Here is a 17,294-nt window from a genome sequence, read left to right as displayed (position 1 = left end):
ATGTGTGGACTGGTTTAATAGTTGCAGATCTCAGCAACGAAGTACATGGTGACACTAGCACAGGATTAGAAAATTAAGAGTTCCAATGTATTTGGCAAAAAAACTATAGTGCTTGTTTTGTGTTTAAGAAGTCCACATTTTATTTAACCTGAAAAAATCCCAAATAACTACATGATGCCTACATTAAGAGATTTTTAAAAATTCCATAGCACTGTATCAGAAAAGATCTGCCTCATTTACAGTGTGAGAGTATAAATATAAGCAAGTGTTTTAAAGATCCTTAGTTCAAGCAGTGCTGAGTCTGCACTCTTCACTCAAAACACATTCCAGTATATTGCAACATTCTAGTTGATTCAGGACTATTTACAATGGGTTTAGGTTACAGTACAAACAGTGCTCAGGCAGATCCCTTTGTGTTTCTCCTGGGTTTGATGCTGAGGCTCTGGTGCTCTCTGCTCTTACTGCTATTTGCACAGGAATGTGCCAGTTGGCCATTCAGACTGAATATCCCACAAGTGCCTTTCTTTCTACATTTTATCAGCCTATTTCACACCTTATCATTTTGGCAAGGTGTGATAAGGTTCAGGTGGGTCCCCTGAACAATTTTGTTACAATAAAAATATCACTATCCAGACACAGAAACCATACAGGCCAAAGGAAGAATTCCATGTTTTTCCTCACCGTGGCCCTTAGCAGGATTTGCAGGTTCTGGTGTCACCTGTCCCTGTCACCATCCCCTCAGGGCTGAGACACGCACTGCCCTTTTGGAGTCTCTGCCATTGTTTCTTGAAGATGTGTCACTTCACTGGGGTTCTTTTATGGGATTTATTGGTATCCCCAGATTCCTTTCATTTTCTAGGCCCAGTAGTCTTCTAAAGGTCTGGCATCCTCCCCTCATTCTCAGCTTTGCTCATGAAACCCCCTTCCCAAAAAAGGCAGAGTCTTCCCAGGCAATGGATCAGCCATGGGGTACTGATGGCAAAAGCTCTCTAACTTAGGGGTCATTTCCCTGATGTTATTTGTTTTCTAGTATTCTTTTCCCCTACATCTCATATGCATCCAGGAAGATGCAAACTGAAAAGGACATAGTATTTACAAAAAAGAGAAAACTTCAAGCCCACATAATCCATCATTCTCCACACAAGCAGCTACAGGAAATCAATTTGGGGTAAGACTTTGAGGTTTTTTGAGAGTTTTTCAATAGGTGGTTTCAACAGGTTTTCAATACTTGGTCCGATGCCTTCCTTCTAACCGTTAAAAAGTAAAAATTTTTATTATCACCCAAATATGTCCTTAGTTAAAAAATTGTCAGAAATAAGCAAGATATGAAATATTTTCATAAGCACTAAAGTCAGAGTTCTTAACTTTTCTTGTCTAAAAGACAGGTGTTTTTCTGCTCTACTTTAATCATGTATGTTAAAGTCACAGGCTCCTGCAGATAATCACTGATGGCTCCCAGGCTGCCTCAGCTGCTTCCTTAGGTACTCTGGAGTGGTATTTTCATCATGTTCTTTGCTTAATTTTAACCTATTTAATTATGCTCATAAAGGGGGGAAGAAAAAAAAATCTATTTTATATGTCCAATTAGTAACAAACAAACAAACAAACAAAAAAAGGAGAAAATAAAAGGAAAAAAGGATTTTTAACACTCCATGTGCTGTTGGCAAAGGATAATCTCAGGGTAGCTCAGAGTGCCAGCCTGTCCCTTCACCTTATCACTACCCAATGCCTGACACTGAGGGGCCAACAGAACACAAAAGAAAGAGCAAACCTCAAACAAACTGAGCTGAAAATAAGCTAATTGGGGTTTCTCTGGCAGTGGCCTTTCTCAAATGGGCTCCTCCTCTCTTGAGAGGGGGTGAGAAATTGGGTTTACAATCCAACAACCAGGCACCTGAGCCGTGGAACTCCCAGTGTGGGTACACCTGCACAGTCCCCCACCTCTGACCCAAAAAAAAACATTGCCCTGCACCAGTGAGAGTTGTCTGGAAGAGTCAATTCTCCCATGTACTGTGTTGTTTCACACACAAGGAGAGGATGCTCTGTCCACATGGGAAGAGCAGAGCTGCAGCCCAAGGTCCTCATTGTTCTATTGGCTAAGCACAACAGACTCCAGAGTCAGCACTTCTCCAGGACTTGCACAAGGTGCAGGGCAGGAGGGGGTCATCCTGTGATGCAGGAGATCACAGTGCATGTGTCAGAGCAGAAGGTGCCAAGGGAACAGGCTGGCATTGACAGGATGAGGGGTGGTGACTCTTGTGCAAAGCGCTAACCTGAGGTTCAGCCTGAGGAGCCAGTAAAGAAACCTGGCATGTACCACACATACAACTTGAATAGAAGGGTTAGGTACAAACATTCACGTTGGTCAGATGTAGGGCATCGTCTTCATAAGGCTCTAGGTGGCATTAGCAGAATCATCTGCTTATTCAGACTGGACAAAAGGCAGTTTTCAAATGTAGGGACAGAGCGTTCCATGTTTACCCTGGTGAGAACTCCCCCTAAGTGATGGAGGAGAGGGGTAATACCCCACACCACCTGGGGACCCTAAAATAAAAGGGTCTTCACCCTGAATAGAGGGGTCAGCAGCCAAATGGCTTGATGTGCATTTGGTTCAATAAGCTCATCAATGCCACTTTGACCCAGTTATATGATCCATACAGAATGTTTCAAGAGAAGAGATTAAATAAAAGCACAGAAACTTATCAAATTCAGCCTGGATCCCCCAAAACAATCTCTCTTACTCTTATTTTCTGAGTTATTTCCCCTGTAAAAATAGCAAGAGGAACACAGATGACTGACAGCAATAAACTTACTGTGAGCTAATGACTTCACTCTGCATGTCCCCATTAGTTAAGGATGAATTAACAGAACTGCTAAGCACGACTTTCAATATTACAGTCCCTCTAACTCTTGTTCAGCTACACAAACGCCCTCCACTTATACACTCACACTCTTCAGTCACATTTGTTCCACCCACTGCTTAAGGAGGACACTAAATATATAAACAGAAAATCACTGTGATTGTGGGTGTATTCTGCCTGAGCAGCACGCACTGAAAATATGTCCTTACAATCACATACGTATTTCCTTCTTGGGCTTTAACAGCCCGTGTGAGTCACTCTGCTACACTTCCTTATAATCTAGAGAGAGATTTGGAAGGCTTATGTTAAAATGCAGAAAAAATAGCAAAAAGCTTTCCTCTTCCAGATGTAGGGGGGCAAATCTCATTTCCACAGCTACCTATTACCCCTAAGGAGTGGGAAGCAATTATCCACCCAGGAAAACAATTCTCAGTGTACTAAGCCATCCTAAAAGCACAGAAAGATTAAGCAGAACTGAAAGTTATTAGAAAGGGGATAACAGACTCTGTGGAAATTCAAACCAGAACCACTTTTCCTCTTTACATCCCTGTATCTCCTATTGCTTTAAAGTTTGCAGCTTTAAGGGTTAAGGGCTTCATACAGCTACATCATCTGCCCTCCTTTCCTGGAGATCTCCCACACTGTCTTTTGAACTGAGTTCTTAATCTTCAGGTAGTGCAATACACTACAAATACCTCACACAAGTAGATGCATAACCTGGCCAGCTGGTTGATATTGTCCTACTCCTCCCCAAAATCATTCTCTTTATCCAGCATTTTCTGCTCCTTGTTTCCACTCATTTCTGCTGTCATGAGTGTTTTATCCCTCTGTTCTGCTGCATCCCTCATATCTAAAGGCTTCTTGCTGTCTTTCTCTCCATCCCATGCACACTCTGAACACCTCTTACTCTCTTAATCCTGAATCAGCTTTGTCATTTGAACTTCAATAATCTCACTTTCTTACAAAGGAAAAAAACAAAAGATTGGAGAAAGACTGAGAGAAAAAAAAAAACAGAGAAAAAGAAAAATATAAGTTCTCCTCACCTACCAGGCACCAGTGGTTCTATTCCAAATCCCAAAGATGCCATGGGTTTCAGAAACAATATCTTTTGCAGGATATTTTTAGAAAAGTACTCCTCTGCTTTAAGTGGCACATTCAGCCCAAGCCAGGGGAGTATTAGCAATACCTGGGCCTTCAGAGAGTTGGCCAAAAGTTGCTGCTGCTGAAAGCTGGAGGGACGTGGGTGCCTTCCCAAATGGCACAGATTCCCTGAGTGCCTGAGCCTTTCCTGCGCTATGGAGTGGTAAGTCATGTGCCACGAGCAGCTGACAGCTGCCAGGGTAGCACTCTGGGTGCTGGGGACGTCAGCCTGCCCAGCTGCTCCTACAGAGGTTGATAAAAGAACCCAAAGCACGTCCCATGTGATCCTTCAGTGCTCGACATTTCTGTTCTGACACATTCCTGGGGCTGTGGGCGGCAGATCCAAACAAAATGATGGTGCTGTTTCTTAGCAGCCGTATCATTTTGGTTGCTTCTGAACTCCTGGGTGCTTCTATTTCTCAACAGAAGATTGAGAAATTGTCTTCTATGTCTCAATAGAAGTGTTGTTATTTCTCTCTTAAAAAACAATGGAAGTTTTGTCTTGTGACCACAGCAAGCCAAAAAAAAAAGGAAGCATAACCACCACTGTGCTTTAGAGGATCCTCCCACTGATCAACTACTTTAAATAAAGCTGCAGATGCTAATCATCAGCTCAAAGCTTTTGCAGATAATGAGATGTGCTGTACAGGTAGTAGAGATGAACAAAGCCAGAAATTCACTTCACTCAGATCCTTTATAAAATAAAAAGCAACTCCTAACTCTTTCTATTAAAAAGATTCAGTGTTCCAAAGTAATTAATCTTGTACTAACAAATGCATTTTGATCTCAGCTTCCCATGAACTGGGATATGTATATGAACTTGCACAGAGCAAGGGATGAAACCTTTTGAGGATAATTATATTTTTGAGACAATTAAGGAGCTATTCTTCAAATTCCTCAGCACCTCATTCCCATTCTCCTTCCCTCTGTCTCTTTTCCTCTTTGTTAGAGTAACAAATTTGGCACTTTGTAGCCTGCTTCCTTCCACTGAGACTTCAGAGCTGCTTTCACAGTGTGATTGCCAATTGTCAGTCTAATTTGTCCACTCAGATGTAGTATCCTCAGGAGCAGAACACTGCTCATGCAGACACATATAAAGAACCCATCCTAAGCTTGAAGTTATCCATAACACAAACCTACATCCCTCTCTATTTACTTCATTTTTTTCCCAGTGCCAACAAGATTAAAAAGAGGGTTCAAAGCCATTGGCTTTAATGCAGAAAAAGCATCATGCTTTGAGAAGTATGAAAAGATGCCCCTGCATGAACAAATCATTAATTCTTCAGCCAGATGTTTTACATCAGCAAGGAAGAGGGAAAAGGTTCCTATCCACTGCACAAAAAATTCATTTCAATGTGTAAGTGATCTGGCTTGGATAGGAGAATGCTACAGAAGCAGGAAGGAAAAAAATCAAATCGGAAAAGAGAAAAACAGGAGAAAGACACATGCAGAGGAAATTGGAAGCTCTAAAATACATTTCAAAAGGCCATCTCAGTGCTGGGTAAATGTAAAAGAGAGATAGATGAGATCATGGTTTCTTGCAGGTGCAATCAGATAACAAATCACTTGGTCTTATCCAAGTATAATGTAGTATAATCCAAAAGATTTTCTCCTCTTATTAACATAATATTCATATAAAGAAATTGTGTTTGTTGAACTCATTAGGATGTTTTTGCTTAGAGTTATGAAATTCATTACATTTATAATCATTCACTGAAATTATTCAATACTGTGATGGATGCTCTATTACATACACTGAATAGTAATTCAATAATACCAGGGGCTTTGCTGTTTTATAGGCTTAGTTTAAGAGAATAATATATTCTGCAGAGGCTCTACATGTGAAAGAAGTATTTTTGCTTTCACTTGTGTTTGCCTATTTACTTAAACAACCCCATTCAGGCTCCTCTGAGGCTTTCCCAGGAGTATCATCTTAAGATGAAACTTCCCCCCAACCATACTTGCTTTTAGTCTAGATAACTTCAAAGAGATTTTTAGTGATACAGCAAAGTGATGTTGGGCTGAACTCTGGGTTCATTCCTTCTAGTTCGCCAAAACAGAGTTATGTAAATTCAGCTAATAAGATTATCCATCGAACTACTGAAGTTGGACATAGATTACAAAATCAGGTCATGCTAGTTCCAGGCAATTACTCTTTACATTTAATTTCTCAGTATTTTATTCCAGTTCACCTGCAATGTACTTTGTAAATCAGTAGAAGAAATTTTATTTTTGAGGGGGGTTTTTATTGTTTCTTTTTTTCCTGTATTTGTTTGGTTCTTGGGAGTGTTTTCTCCTGAAAATTATCACAGACCCATGACACAGTGAAGTGAGACAAGGTAGCGAATCTTTCTGGGACTAAGAGAAAAATGCCTACAGTAGTTCCTACATTTCACATATGTCCAACTGCCATTCTCTTTTTCTGAACAAATTTAGGGGTCCTTTACAAGAGGAAATTAATGTTTTGACATTCATGGGTTGTCCAGAGTAACTTCTAAAAGTACTGAAAAAATGCCATCAACTCATTCACAATCCCCACAGTTTGTGCATTCAAAACACTTGCTTATCTCCTGAAGTAGTATCTGAGCAAGATTAACAAAGGAGCAGATATTTCATGACAAGGTTTTATTCACCTGGGTGTCCACTGTATCTATTGCTATTCCATAAATTATTCATATAAAGGTTTTAATAGCGAGTTTCATAAGTAATTCATTTGTATTGTTTTCAGCTACTAAAAATGGGTTAAAGATATAAGCATTTGTATGCTAAATAAGTCCACAGGTCAAAGTGTAAATACAGGATAAGATTTTTCACACTTTCTTCCCATTCATTCTGTTTTCTCCCTGGTATTCAGAGACAAAGTGACGCACAAAAAAGCAGCACCTTTGGTATTTTGACGAGCTTTTTCTTAAACAGCTTCAACTGCTTTCCCTTCTATTTCATTTATTTTCTTTCCTGTGATTTAATTTCTTTTTGCTGGATGAGAAGCATCCAAAATGATGAAAGATGAAGCATGAAGGAAATGCAAAGTGAAAAGAATGAAAACCTGAGTGAGGCTCTGGCAACACCTAGAGGGGTCAGCCCACACTGAGAAAGACAACTCAGATCCTTCTTCAGATCCTTTTTCTTCTTTAGTATAGGACAAATAAGCCAATGTCTCTGAATCAACTTGCCCATCTAAAAATGGGTTGGAATTATAGAACCTAATAATTCTTAATAGATTACATGAAAAGAAAACAAATATTCTAAATAGAAAAATAAGGCAAATATGTTAGCCAATTAATTGCAACTGTTTAACAAAAGAGTGTGTGAATGCTTGAAATGTAACCACTGCAGGTCATCTATCCATTGCTTCAGCCAGGTAAGCAGTGTTTCCTCATCAGCCTCTCTAAATCCAATGGATCGACAGTGATGTCACTAATATCTCTAGATATCACTAATATCTGTGTACCAGACAAGATGCATCAGTCAGGATGATTACACCTCTCCCAGTTGTTTAACATTATAATAGGAATAAAATCCATGTGGTGGAAGACTAACATCCTTATTGCCTGCAGTATGAAAATCAATGTTGTTTTTTATGGAACAGGTCCTGCACTCTGCCATTCCCAGTCTCAACAACGTGCCATCGGTAACCTTAAGTCCATATTTATTTTTCAATAAAACCCTCTCTTTCACTGACAGAAAAACAAACGTAAATTCAACAATGTATCTATGTAGGAGAAAAAAAAAGATTATGTAACACACACCATATTCCAACCTGATAGAAGGTTTTAGTCAGTCATAATACACAATTTTTTTAATCACTATTTTTCTATTTGCTTGCACATATGAAAGGCTTGAAGTTTCCCTGTACCAAAGAATTATTTCTACAATCAGAAAGGAGTTCAAGCCCTGTGTGGAGACTGAGTCATCATTAGTGTTTACAGATATATCAAAGATGTGCAGTAAGTTTTCTTCTGCAGGGTAGAAGTGCCAAGAGGACCTACAATGCTTCTACTTTGTGTTAGAATGAAAAATAGTTGTTTGAAATTCAATGAAGCCAGTCAATCTACTTCAATTTCATAGATATTCTTTTACCAGAAGTTTAAATGAATTCATCCTAGATGAGGGATCACTCACACCAGCCCAGAACTGAGCTAAACCCTTTTTAATAGCAAAACAGTCATGTAGAAAGATAAGTCATCTACTAAAGAAAAACTCCTCAGGAATTGCGTTAAGGCAAAAATAAAGAAAAATAATAAATTTAAAAATGCTCTCTAACATTAAGACCAGATTTAATTTCATATTAATTTGATGTCATTTAATATGAAATCACTTTCTGAAAATACATGCAGATGTCCTTAGCAGTGAGTTAGAACAGAGTGGAAGAGAATTCCTGTCTCAGCATCAAGAAGTAATTTTACTCATTTGTTTTAGGTTTGTTTTTTTTCTTCTTTTAAGACTGCAAGAGAACAGTTCTGAAAGGCTGAGAGAGCTACTAAAACTGAATTACCTGTGCACACAGAGGGAAGGAAAAGAAAGGAAAGAAGGTTGGTCCCTACCATCTCCCACAAATTGAAGGAGGGCCAGATCAATTTGTCTCTTCCAAGGTGATCCTTTCTGAAGTGCAATTCCGTAGCCGGTAGTGGCAAAGATGTATCCGCTCCCTATTGTGACAAGTTTGCAGCCTTCATCTCTTCCAGCCTTGTAATTCAGCACTGCTGCATCATAGATGAAAGCATCCAACTTCCTGAAATAAAAGAAAACATTTTACAAACCGAATCATTAGGGACAGCTGTTGTCAGACTTCTTTTGTCCTTGATGTTAAGACCCTGTTGAATATCATATGGATTCTTTGATATCATTAATTACATATCCTGCTCTGCTGTATCTAAAATTACAAAAGGCATCTATTTTAGTGAGGGGAAAGTAGGACACATAGTTTTGCATTTCTATTTTAAGGGATGCTGTTAAAAAAATACCGAGCAGGAGAAACCAAGCTACAAAATGTCTTGCCCTGTTATCTTTCTATCTGTGTTCTCAAAATGGGTAATAAATATCTTGAGGTGCAAAATGATCTCCAAAACCAACACAAGTGATAATAGAGAATTTAGAATTGAAACAACAATAACCAATTAGTTTATTTAAATTACTGAATGAGATTGAAAACGTGAGTTCACCAGTCTTACACACGTGCCCTTATTTTACATCTCTTTCCAAAAATAAACAGTGAAGGTGGAGGTTAAGTCCTTGATAAGACACATTCAATGTATTCAAATATGCTCCAGTACTGGAGCATATTCAACACAGCTATCTAAATCCTGCTTTAAAATTATATAAAATATTTCTTTAAGATTTGCAGTTCCAAACGTATTATTGTGTATCTGGAGCACAGCAGGAACAAAGGAACCTGTGAAGAAGTTCCAGCCTTTCAGCCCATCTACCTAATAATGTAAGAATGGGATAATCCCATTTTCTAAAGAATACATGGAACAAAACTAAAGACAGGAAAACAAATTCAGAACTAAAAAATACCTCTGTCTATCTCATGTAAAACCAAAAGAAATACCAGGAGAGAATGAAGTTGTTGGATTTTTGTCTGCTGTCCTGAAAAAGTGAAGAGTGAAATTCCTGTCACTACTCACTGTACTTTATTGCTTCCCTTCAAGGATATTTGTCCCAACACTCACCATTCAAGTAATCAAATTTAGTGAAGTAGTTCATTTAGAGAAGTACAGGTGGCTCATGCAACCATTAAAAGAAATAGTCTGGCCATAATTTCTTTTGCTTTTCCACTCTTCCCTAAAACCCATTTGGTACAGTCCTCAGCTTAAAAAGCAGATTAGCTCCACAAATGCTAAAAATATGCCTCCCTCCTTCCTTTAATTGGGAAAATTTAACAATGCAGAAAACAATCACTAAACATCTGGTAGGTGATGTCACAAATCCAAACCCAAAACGAAACATGGATGGCCCTGGGGTAACTAAACTGGAGGTATCCAAGAGGGCCCTGGGGCATGGCCCAAGCCTGCAGTCCTCAACACAAGATCAGGGTTTTCTAAATGATAGCCTTTGATTCAGCACTTCAGAGACAATCTTTGCTTGTGTAGAGAGCAAAAGCAAAAAATCTATGTCCTTGGGGTAGGCTCACAATGAGAAAACCCCCCACAAACGTTCTTGCTGTACCCTTGAGATACTTGTAACTTCTCTGATCGGCAGCAGACAATTACTCAAATCAATACAATCCATCCTCACACTTTGAGACCTCTGCAGTTACCTGTAGGGAAGGAAGGACACTTCCCCTCCTGGTGGATGCCTACGGCTCAGGCAAGGGATTGGGAAGTAACGGGTACAGACACTGCTGCAAGCAGCCAACCTCAGTTAGAACACACTCTGGAATTTGTCATCTGTTTATTCTGGGATTTATAGTTTTGCAATGTAAGCACATAAAACACATGCTGGCAAACATAGAGAAAATATAAAGAGTCAGCTATTCTTCTGTCAAAACAATCTCAGTCAGAAATACAAAGGAAACAGATCTCTTTGCTAAAGGCTCCAGGGCAAATGCCTTGTGCTACCTCAGAAATCACACCCTTCACAGGCAGTTTGCCTCCTTAGTCACTAAACACCGTAGCAAAACCTCGGGACAGAAAGACAAGGCTCAATCACAGTTTCACTCACTCGCTGTGGAACCACAACCCCAGTTTCCCAGGAGTCTGGCCATCACTGCAGTGGGGTACAATGAGGAGAGCAGGGTCTGAGGATGCTGAAGGCTTTATTTTGGGGGGCTTTTTCTATACTACTTCTATAAGGTCACAATAAATCTCATTATGCAAATCAATTTAAGAACACGAGGCACTTTCCTGACAGATAGTGAGAGCTGAGGGTTCAGTTGCTGCCCAATGTCTGAAGTATAAATCAAAAAGTTGATTGCCCTGAAAAAAGTCTTGGTGTCTACAAACTCATATTCAGAATATATATTCCCCATTTCCAACATAAATCTTATGGCCTCTCAAGGCTCAATTATCTCTTCATCATGTGCTGATTACAGAAGTACTGTTCCTGCAAAGCTTCAGAACATGCTGTACCCCTGCAGCGTGGGCAGGGAGTAACAAGCCCCAACTGAAGCTCTCAGATGTTTAGGGCACCCAACTCTTCCATCACCAGTAGGTGAATTCCTGACACTCCAAATTTTTAACTTTCAGATAACTTCAAACATTTTTCAGTAAGCGTTTCCAAAAACGAAAACAGCAAAATCTGGGCAAGTCCAGAAATGTGACCCTTTCCGAGTTGTCTGCAGAGCTGGCAGCGAGCACCAGCTCTGGAGGAAGGCAGGGCTGTGCACAGGCCAGAAGGCTGCTGGGAACAGAGAGGACTTTCCTTCCTGCTATGTCTGTGTGGGGAAAGCCACAGCTGCTGTTTTGCTTGGCTCTGATGGAAGAGCCAGGCTGTGTGCACGGCAGGGACTGCTGGACACGGGAGCCCATCCTTGTCTTGCCGTTCTCCAGGCAGGACTGGCAAGCCTGGACCTCCAGCTCTCCCCGTTCTTTGTTCTTGTGGCAGCAAAACTGAGCTGTGCGACACAAGTGAGAAGCTTTGCAGCGCTCTGAGTGCTGACCACTCTGTGCTGGAGCTACATCCTCACTGCAGAACAGCTCACAGGCACCCGGCACAGCCCCCACACCCAGGGAGGCTCAGAGCCTCCTGCAAACCTTAGTCACCTACAAATGAACCAATTAACTTGTCACTTCGGTGCAGCCACTTCAGGGAGTGAAAAGCTTTGTCACACTGTGTAGGTTTAAATAAACTGGTAAGAATTAGTAGAAAGCTGAAGGAGAACTATCAGGACTGGGATGCAGCAAGAGACAAGGTTTATCACTGCCCTGAACTCATCAAACACGCCAAGCCCCTTCAGCCAGTGCAGAGCAACTGGACCACAGCGCTGTGACTCATCTGAGCAATGAGCAGGTTTGCAAACTTCCTCAGAACTCCTGCAATAATCCTGGCTAGGAGGAAAAATAAACAGTTTGGAATATTTACATAACAGTGACTACAAAGGCAAATGTCTTTCATCACGTAGCAAGCACCAAGAGGAAAGGGGATGGGGAGAATTTTAGCTCCCACAGCATAAGAGAACATCAGGTGTTATAAAATTATGAATTGGAATAGTCCTAGAAAAACTGAAAAGAGCATTAGTGAATGTAATAATTTTTAGTGGGAGATCTGTGAAGAGACAAATGTGGACAGTCTTGTACCTAAACATTTATGAGTCATCAAGAAGGATAAGAGTTGAAAAATCAGAATAGCTATTGCAAAAACCCATTCTCAAGCATTGCTGAACACATTCAAAAATGCCTGTGTAGAAAATTAAAGGAAAAGGTACAGAAAAGCAATTTCAGAAAAGCTGAAATCACTTCCCTATAATTTTCCCCATCTTTATTTCTCAAATTTCTATGATGGAAACTGAAAAGAAGGATTAGGAAAATGCTCCTCTATTAGTCACTTATTCCTCAGCAACTGAAGTATAACTTGGCTGGAAAATGTTCCTTTGCTTCCTTAACCAGCTACACAATCCTTCAGCGATTTTGTTTTCTTGAGGGAATGAGAAGGAAAACTGTAAAATGCCAATGTGCTCAGCAGTTCTGGAGCCACAAGAAGCAATCCAGCACATTAGAAATCCATCTCTTTCAGGTACTTTGCACCCTGCTGTGCTCGGAAAAGGAGAGGTACGTTCAATGTAGTCCTGTTTATTCCCCTTCTTCTGTTTCGCTGTCCAGCATTGGAGTCTATGGAACAAATAATATTGTGTTTCCCTTGAGGATCAGAGAAACTGGAGCATGACTGAAGTTGCTTTCCAGTTTTTAAGTGCTGCAGTAACTTCAAACATACAATATCCACAGCAGAATTAATTCCTTGCTGAAGTGGTACCGTTTGGAGCAGTATTCATCTGTCAGATCCAGGACACTAACTTTAGAATCAATTTTTCCTCTCTCATTTCTTTGTGTCTCCTAACACCCCAAATATGTTCTTGTCACGGCCAGACAAAAGCTGTGTATTGTTACCAACACAGATTTGGCTTACACAGACCAGGATGAATGTAATATAGAAGTGCACCATCACAGTAAGGTGCTTGCACTGCATTTGGCTGCAAAATGCTGTATTACAATGATTTTTCTACATTATTTTTGATGAAGAGCGTCTTGCAATTCAAATATGCACCTTCTGGGGCTTGTTCTGAAAATTTAAAGGTCAACTGCATATTTAAGAATAATTATTCATTATGAATTACACAAATTCTATTCTGAGGTAAAGACAGTGAATGAAATCAGACCCATTTTTGAAATTTGCCTGGGTGTCTTAAACTAAGAGATGTCATTCCTCAAATCTGGTTGTAAATAAATGCAAAAGAGACTACAAAGATTATTACATAGTAGGTGTCATCTGCTTAATAAGACTCCAGTTGTGTCTCTTGAAAGCACAATATTTGAAATTACTGTCTTATTGCAAATATTAGACTGGAAGCCTGTGAATCCTTGAACAATATTTTTAACACCACCTCCCCTCTTTAACCCCATCATCATTTAATTTTGGAGAGACACAGCTCATTTTCAAAACAGTCTGCAAAAGCCTCTACTACTTTTCAGCTTTTTTTGCTTTTAAAAATAAATTTCATTGCCTTACATGACCCTTAAAGTAGCATTTATAATTTGGTATTAGGCCAAAAAAAAAGTGGTATCCACTTAAGGCTGGATTAAACATAAGCACATATTTTAGAGATCACCAATAGCATTGCTGAGAAGGCAGCAAGTGCAAAAATACTGGGTTTAAAATATGATGGATTTACATTATGAATTTATATTTTATCCCTTCTTTCTCCACAGAAGAGATAAAAGAAAGTATGTCAAGAGTGCACAATGAGGGACACAGGGTCATTTGTGTCCAGCGGATCCAGTGCTGAAAGGTCACCATGGAATGACACAGCAATCAAAGGGAAAGGATGCTGCTCTGAAATGAGGCTTCAGTGAAAGCCCTCTGAAGTGACACTTTGATACTGCTGCAGCAAGAGGAGCAGATATTTAACCTTTAGCACTAAGAACTGTTGATTTCTTTTGCCCAGATTTTACTAAAATGCATTTCAGGTTATCTGATGCATTTCATCACCAGCAGTGACTTTCTCTTTTAGTACATATTCAAATAGCTCCACATGGCACTCAACTTCACATGCACTGAATGGATTTCTTGACATCTTGACACTGCCAATTCATTAGGGGAAAATTCGACAACCAGCCCCCTGCAACAACACAGCAAAGTACAACCCAGTTACATGATGAACCCATGAGCAGGGAATGAGCTTTCAACTCTTCTCCCAGCTCTGTCCTCACTTCAATCTTCACACAGAAAACCGAGACATAAAATTTGAAAGAGAAAGTTCTGACAGACATTAACACCACCCTGAGAGATTGTGGAGGCTGCAACTCCTGTCAGGGCAATCCCAGCTGCCACAAAACCCGCTGCTAACTCTCCTCCATCACTTGGCTGTGGTCACCTGAACGGCCACATTCACCCTCCTCACTCACAGGAGCTCCCATTCACCACCCCTCGGTCCATCCACCTTCCCAGTCCCTCCAACATTTCCCTTAGCAACAAAATAATGGAAAATTTAGTTTGCCTTTATGATTAATTTATACAATGGAAGAGTGTCCCACTTCACGTCTCAGAAGCCAAGCCAAGAAGTTTTTTGCAACTCATCGGTTTATCAAAACACAAAAATGTGAAGAGTCGAGTAGGGGGAATATATTTTTAGATTAAAGGTTTTGTCCCAGTTACAATAGCATAATAAAGGATATATTCAGCTCAACTCACCAAGCACCTGATCTCAACCCCAAATCAAATTAATACTAAAACTTAGATTCTCTAAAGAGAGGTTAGATGGGACACAGTTACTTCTACCTGTTCATTTAATTTCCACGAACTTTGTAATATTTAAAGATAATAGATAAATAAGTATATTACCTAAAAATGGTAGTATAGACACATGAGATAACCTAAAAAAAACCCCAGGTGAACAGGACAGGCAGGCTTTTTCGTTTGTTTTCTTAAAAAAAAAAAAAAAAAAAAAAGCAATAGATTTATCTTATGGCCATGAAGAAATACCTGAAAATGTAAGAATTACAAGAACATGAGAATAACTGCACCTCCTGAAAGGACAGCAAGTTATGGGGAACCGGGATCAGCCATCAGAAAAACTGATGCCTGAAAATCCTGCCACAAGGGAAAATGCTGTGGGAATCTTTATCTCTGTGCTGCCAGCTTGGCGGCACTTTGTGTGCAAACCCTGCACTCTGCTCACTTCAGCTGTAACACCAGCAGCAAAAGCAGGAAAGTTGTGCTCATCCAGGCACACATTTCTTTTAAGCTATTAGATTTTAGAACTGATACTTTAGTGAACAGATCCTCAGAAAAATGTTTTAAATGGAACAGCAAATTTAAATGTTTTCATATCTCCGTGGCCTTTCAGCACAGGCAGCAGTTGCCCAGTTAAAAAGCAGCTTCCCAACTCTTAGCTTGGGTGGCTACAGCTGTAACATCCACTGGAAACCATTGCCCTCAGAGTGCAATGCCAAAATGAACATTAGAATGAACACTGAAACAAATATTAGATTGAAGTGCAACAGAAAGCACCATAATTTAAATCAGAATTAAGTTACCCCAGCCATTTGATGCCAAACTGAACGAAGTCACTGATTGCAAAAGCTATCTGAACCTGGTCAATCAGGAGAGAAAGTACTGAATGGGCCAAAACTGTTTAGCAGAGATTTCTTTTTTTACAGAAGGTCAGGAAGGAAATCATTACTCACATTATTAGCTCCTTCAAGCGGTTTTAAGGAAAGTGCATTTATATTTGTGCAATAATTTAGCGCTTACTGTCAAAACTGACAGAGATAAGTAGACATTCTGGAGAGCAGCAAATGTTTTGCTCTGCCAGGTAGTTCTGGATCTCTGTTCAGTGCTCTTTGGCTTAGATGTTTCCCCTAAATATACATGGTGAGGAATACCCCTATGTGGGCAGTAGATCCTCACTGGCTTAGAGTTAGGACCTAATAATCTATGACAGTAGATTATTGCAAACAATAGATAGGGGGAATAAAAGGGGGGATAAAAGGGGGAATAAAAGAAAGAAGGCAGGCATGGGTGCTACTGTCCCTGAGCAGATCTTCTGGGCTTCAGACAAATGGGTATTTCATGTGCTATAGGCTGTATTAACCCTATCATGTTAGAGAGCTCCAAATTAAACACTTTCCATCAGTTCCTTCCATTTCTTTCTGAGTTTTTTTAATTTGGCATTCGCAACATCTATCTCCAGACTGTAACTATGTCAGTTTAACTCCACAAAGGCAATGTTCTATCAATCACTGCTGAACTTTACAAAGGTCTGGTGCCAAACAGAGAAAAGGCACAGGGAGAGACTAAGAGAGAGAGGAGAGTGCAAGGAGGAGAGACCAACTGATGGCCACTTTTACTTGAACTAAAATATCTTAAGTGGCTGACAGTTGTGATTATTTAAACTTGGCAGTACTACAGAACAACAATTTCTGTAGGTATTCCCACTCCAGCTATGAGGCAGAAGGTGTGCAGGCATAAAAGATGTTACTCCATATATGATTTATGGCAAAAGCTGCCTGAACTCATCAGTGCTTCAGACATGGTCCAGCTCAGTTTCAGGTTTCATTTGACTGTTTTAAAATCAAAGTTCAGTTCAGCTTTTTTTCTAAAGAGTTCCCATAGTCCTGCCTCACAGCTCTATTGAATTTTTTATTTTGTCTTTCAGACCAGTTGCAGAAATGAATTCTTCTAAGCATCAGCATCCAAAAATGTCCAAAAGTTATATCCAGAAAAATGGTCCAGCGGGTCCCTTTGTATGGAAATAGAGCAATCCAGAAGGTGGATAAATGAGTCCTCTAAGCTATTTTATATTCCTGACCATTAGTTATAAGTACATTTGACAGTGAATTATCTGAAATATGAATTTTTCACCTTATGTCATTGTGGGTCCCTTCCAACTCAGAATATTCTATAATTCTCTGATTCATGTTTTGGATTCATCACCCCCTTAAAAGAATGATCACCTGGCACAATTATTTGCCCCTTCAGGGTCTGACAAAAATCTTTTAAATTACTATCCTAGGGATCTGATGAAAATAAGGACAGTAATTTTCTTAAACATTTCTCCTTAGTGAAACAACATATAGAGATATAAGTTGGATTCATCAGCACTTTCCTTATTAAAAAAAAAAAGGCTAATTTATAATC

The 17,294-nt window shown here is 39.7% G+C and overlaps 1 protein-coding gene across 3 annotated transcripts in view; it reads right to left on the bottom strand.

Moving 5' to 3' along the window:
• Positions 1 to 17,294, bottom strand: part of GRIN2A (glutamate ionotropic receptor NMDA type subunit 2A) — a 167,125-nt gene that overhangs the window by 17,258 nt on the left and 132,573 nt on the right. For all 3 annotated transcript variants that reach the window (XM_050317040.1, XM_050317042.1, XM_050317043.1), the window contains exon 11: positions 8,546 to 8,733. In XM_050317040.1, the coding sequence (XP_050172997.1) occupies positions 8,546 to 8,733 (188 nt within the window). The remainder of the gene's footprint in view (positions 1 to 8,545; positions 8,734 to 17,294) is intronic.

This window comes from Myiozetetes cayanensis, unplaced genomic scaffold (genome assembly GCF_022539395.1).
Source record: "Myiozetetes cayanensis isolate MyiCay16 unplaced genomic scaffold, myiCay2020 scf20-37, whole genome shotgun sequence".
Taxonomy (NCBI): domain Eukaryota; kingdom Metazoa; phylum Chordata; class Aves; order Passeriformes; family Tyrannidae; genus Myiozetetes; species Myiozetetes cayanensis.
The sequence above is the reverse complement of the archived record's forward strand: the minus strand, read 5'-3'. Positions and strand labels throughout refer to the sequence as shown.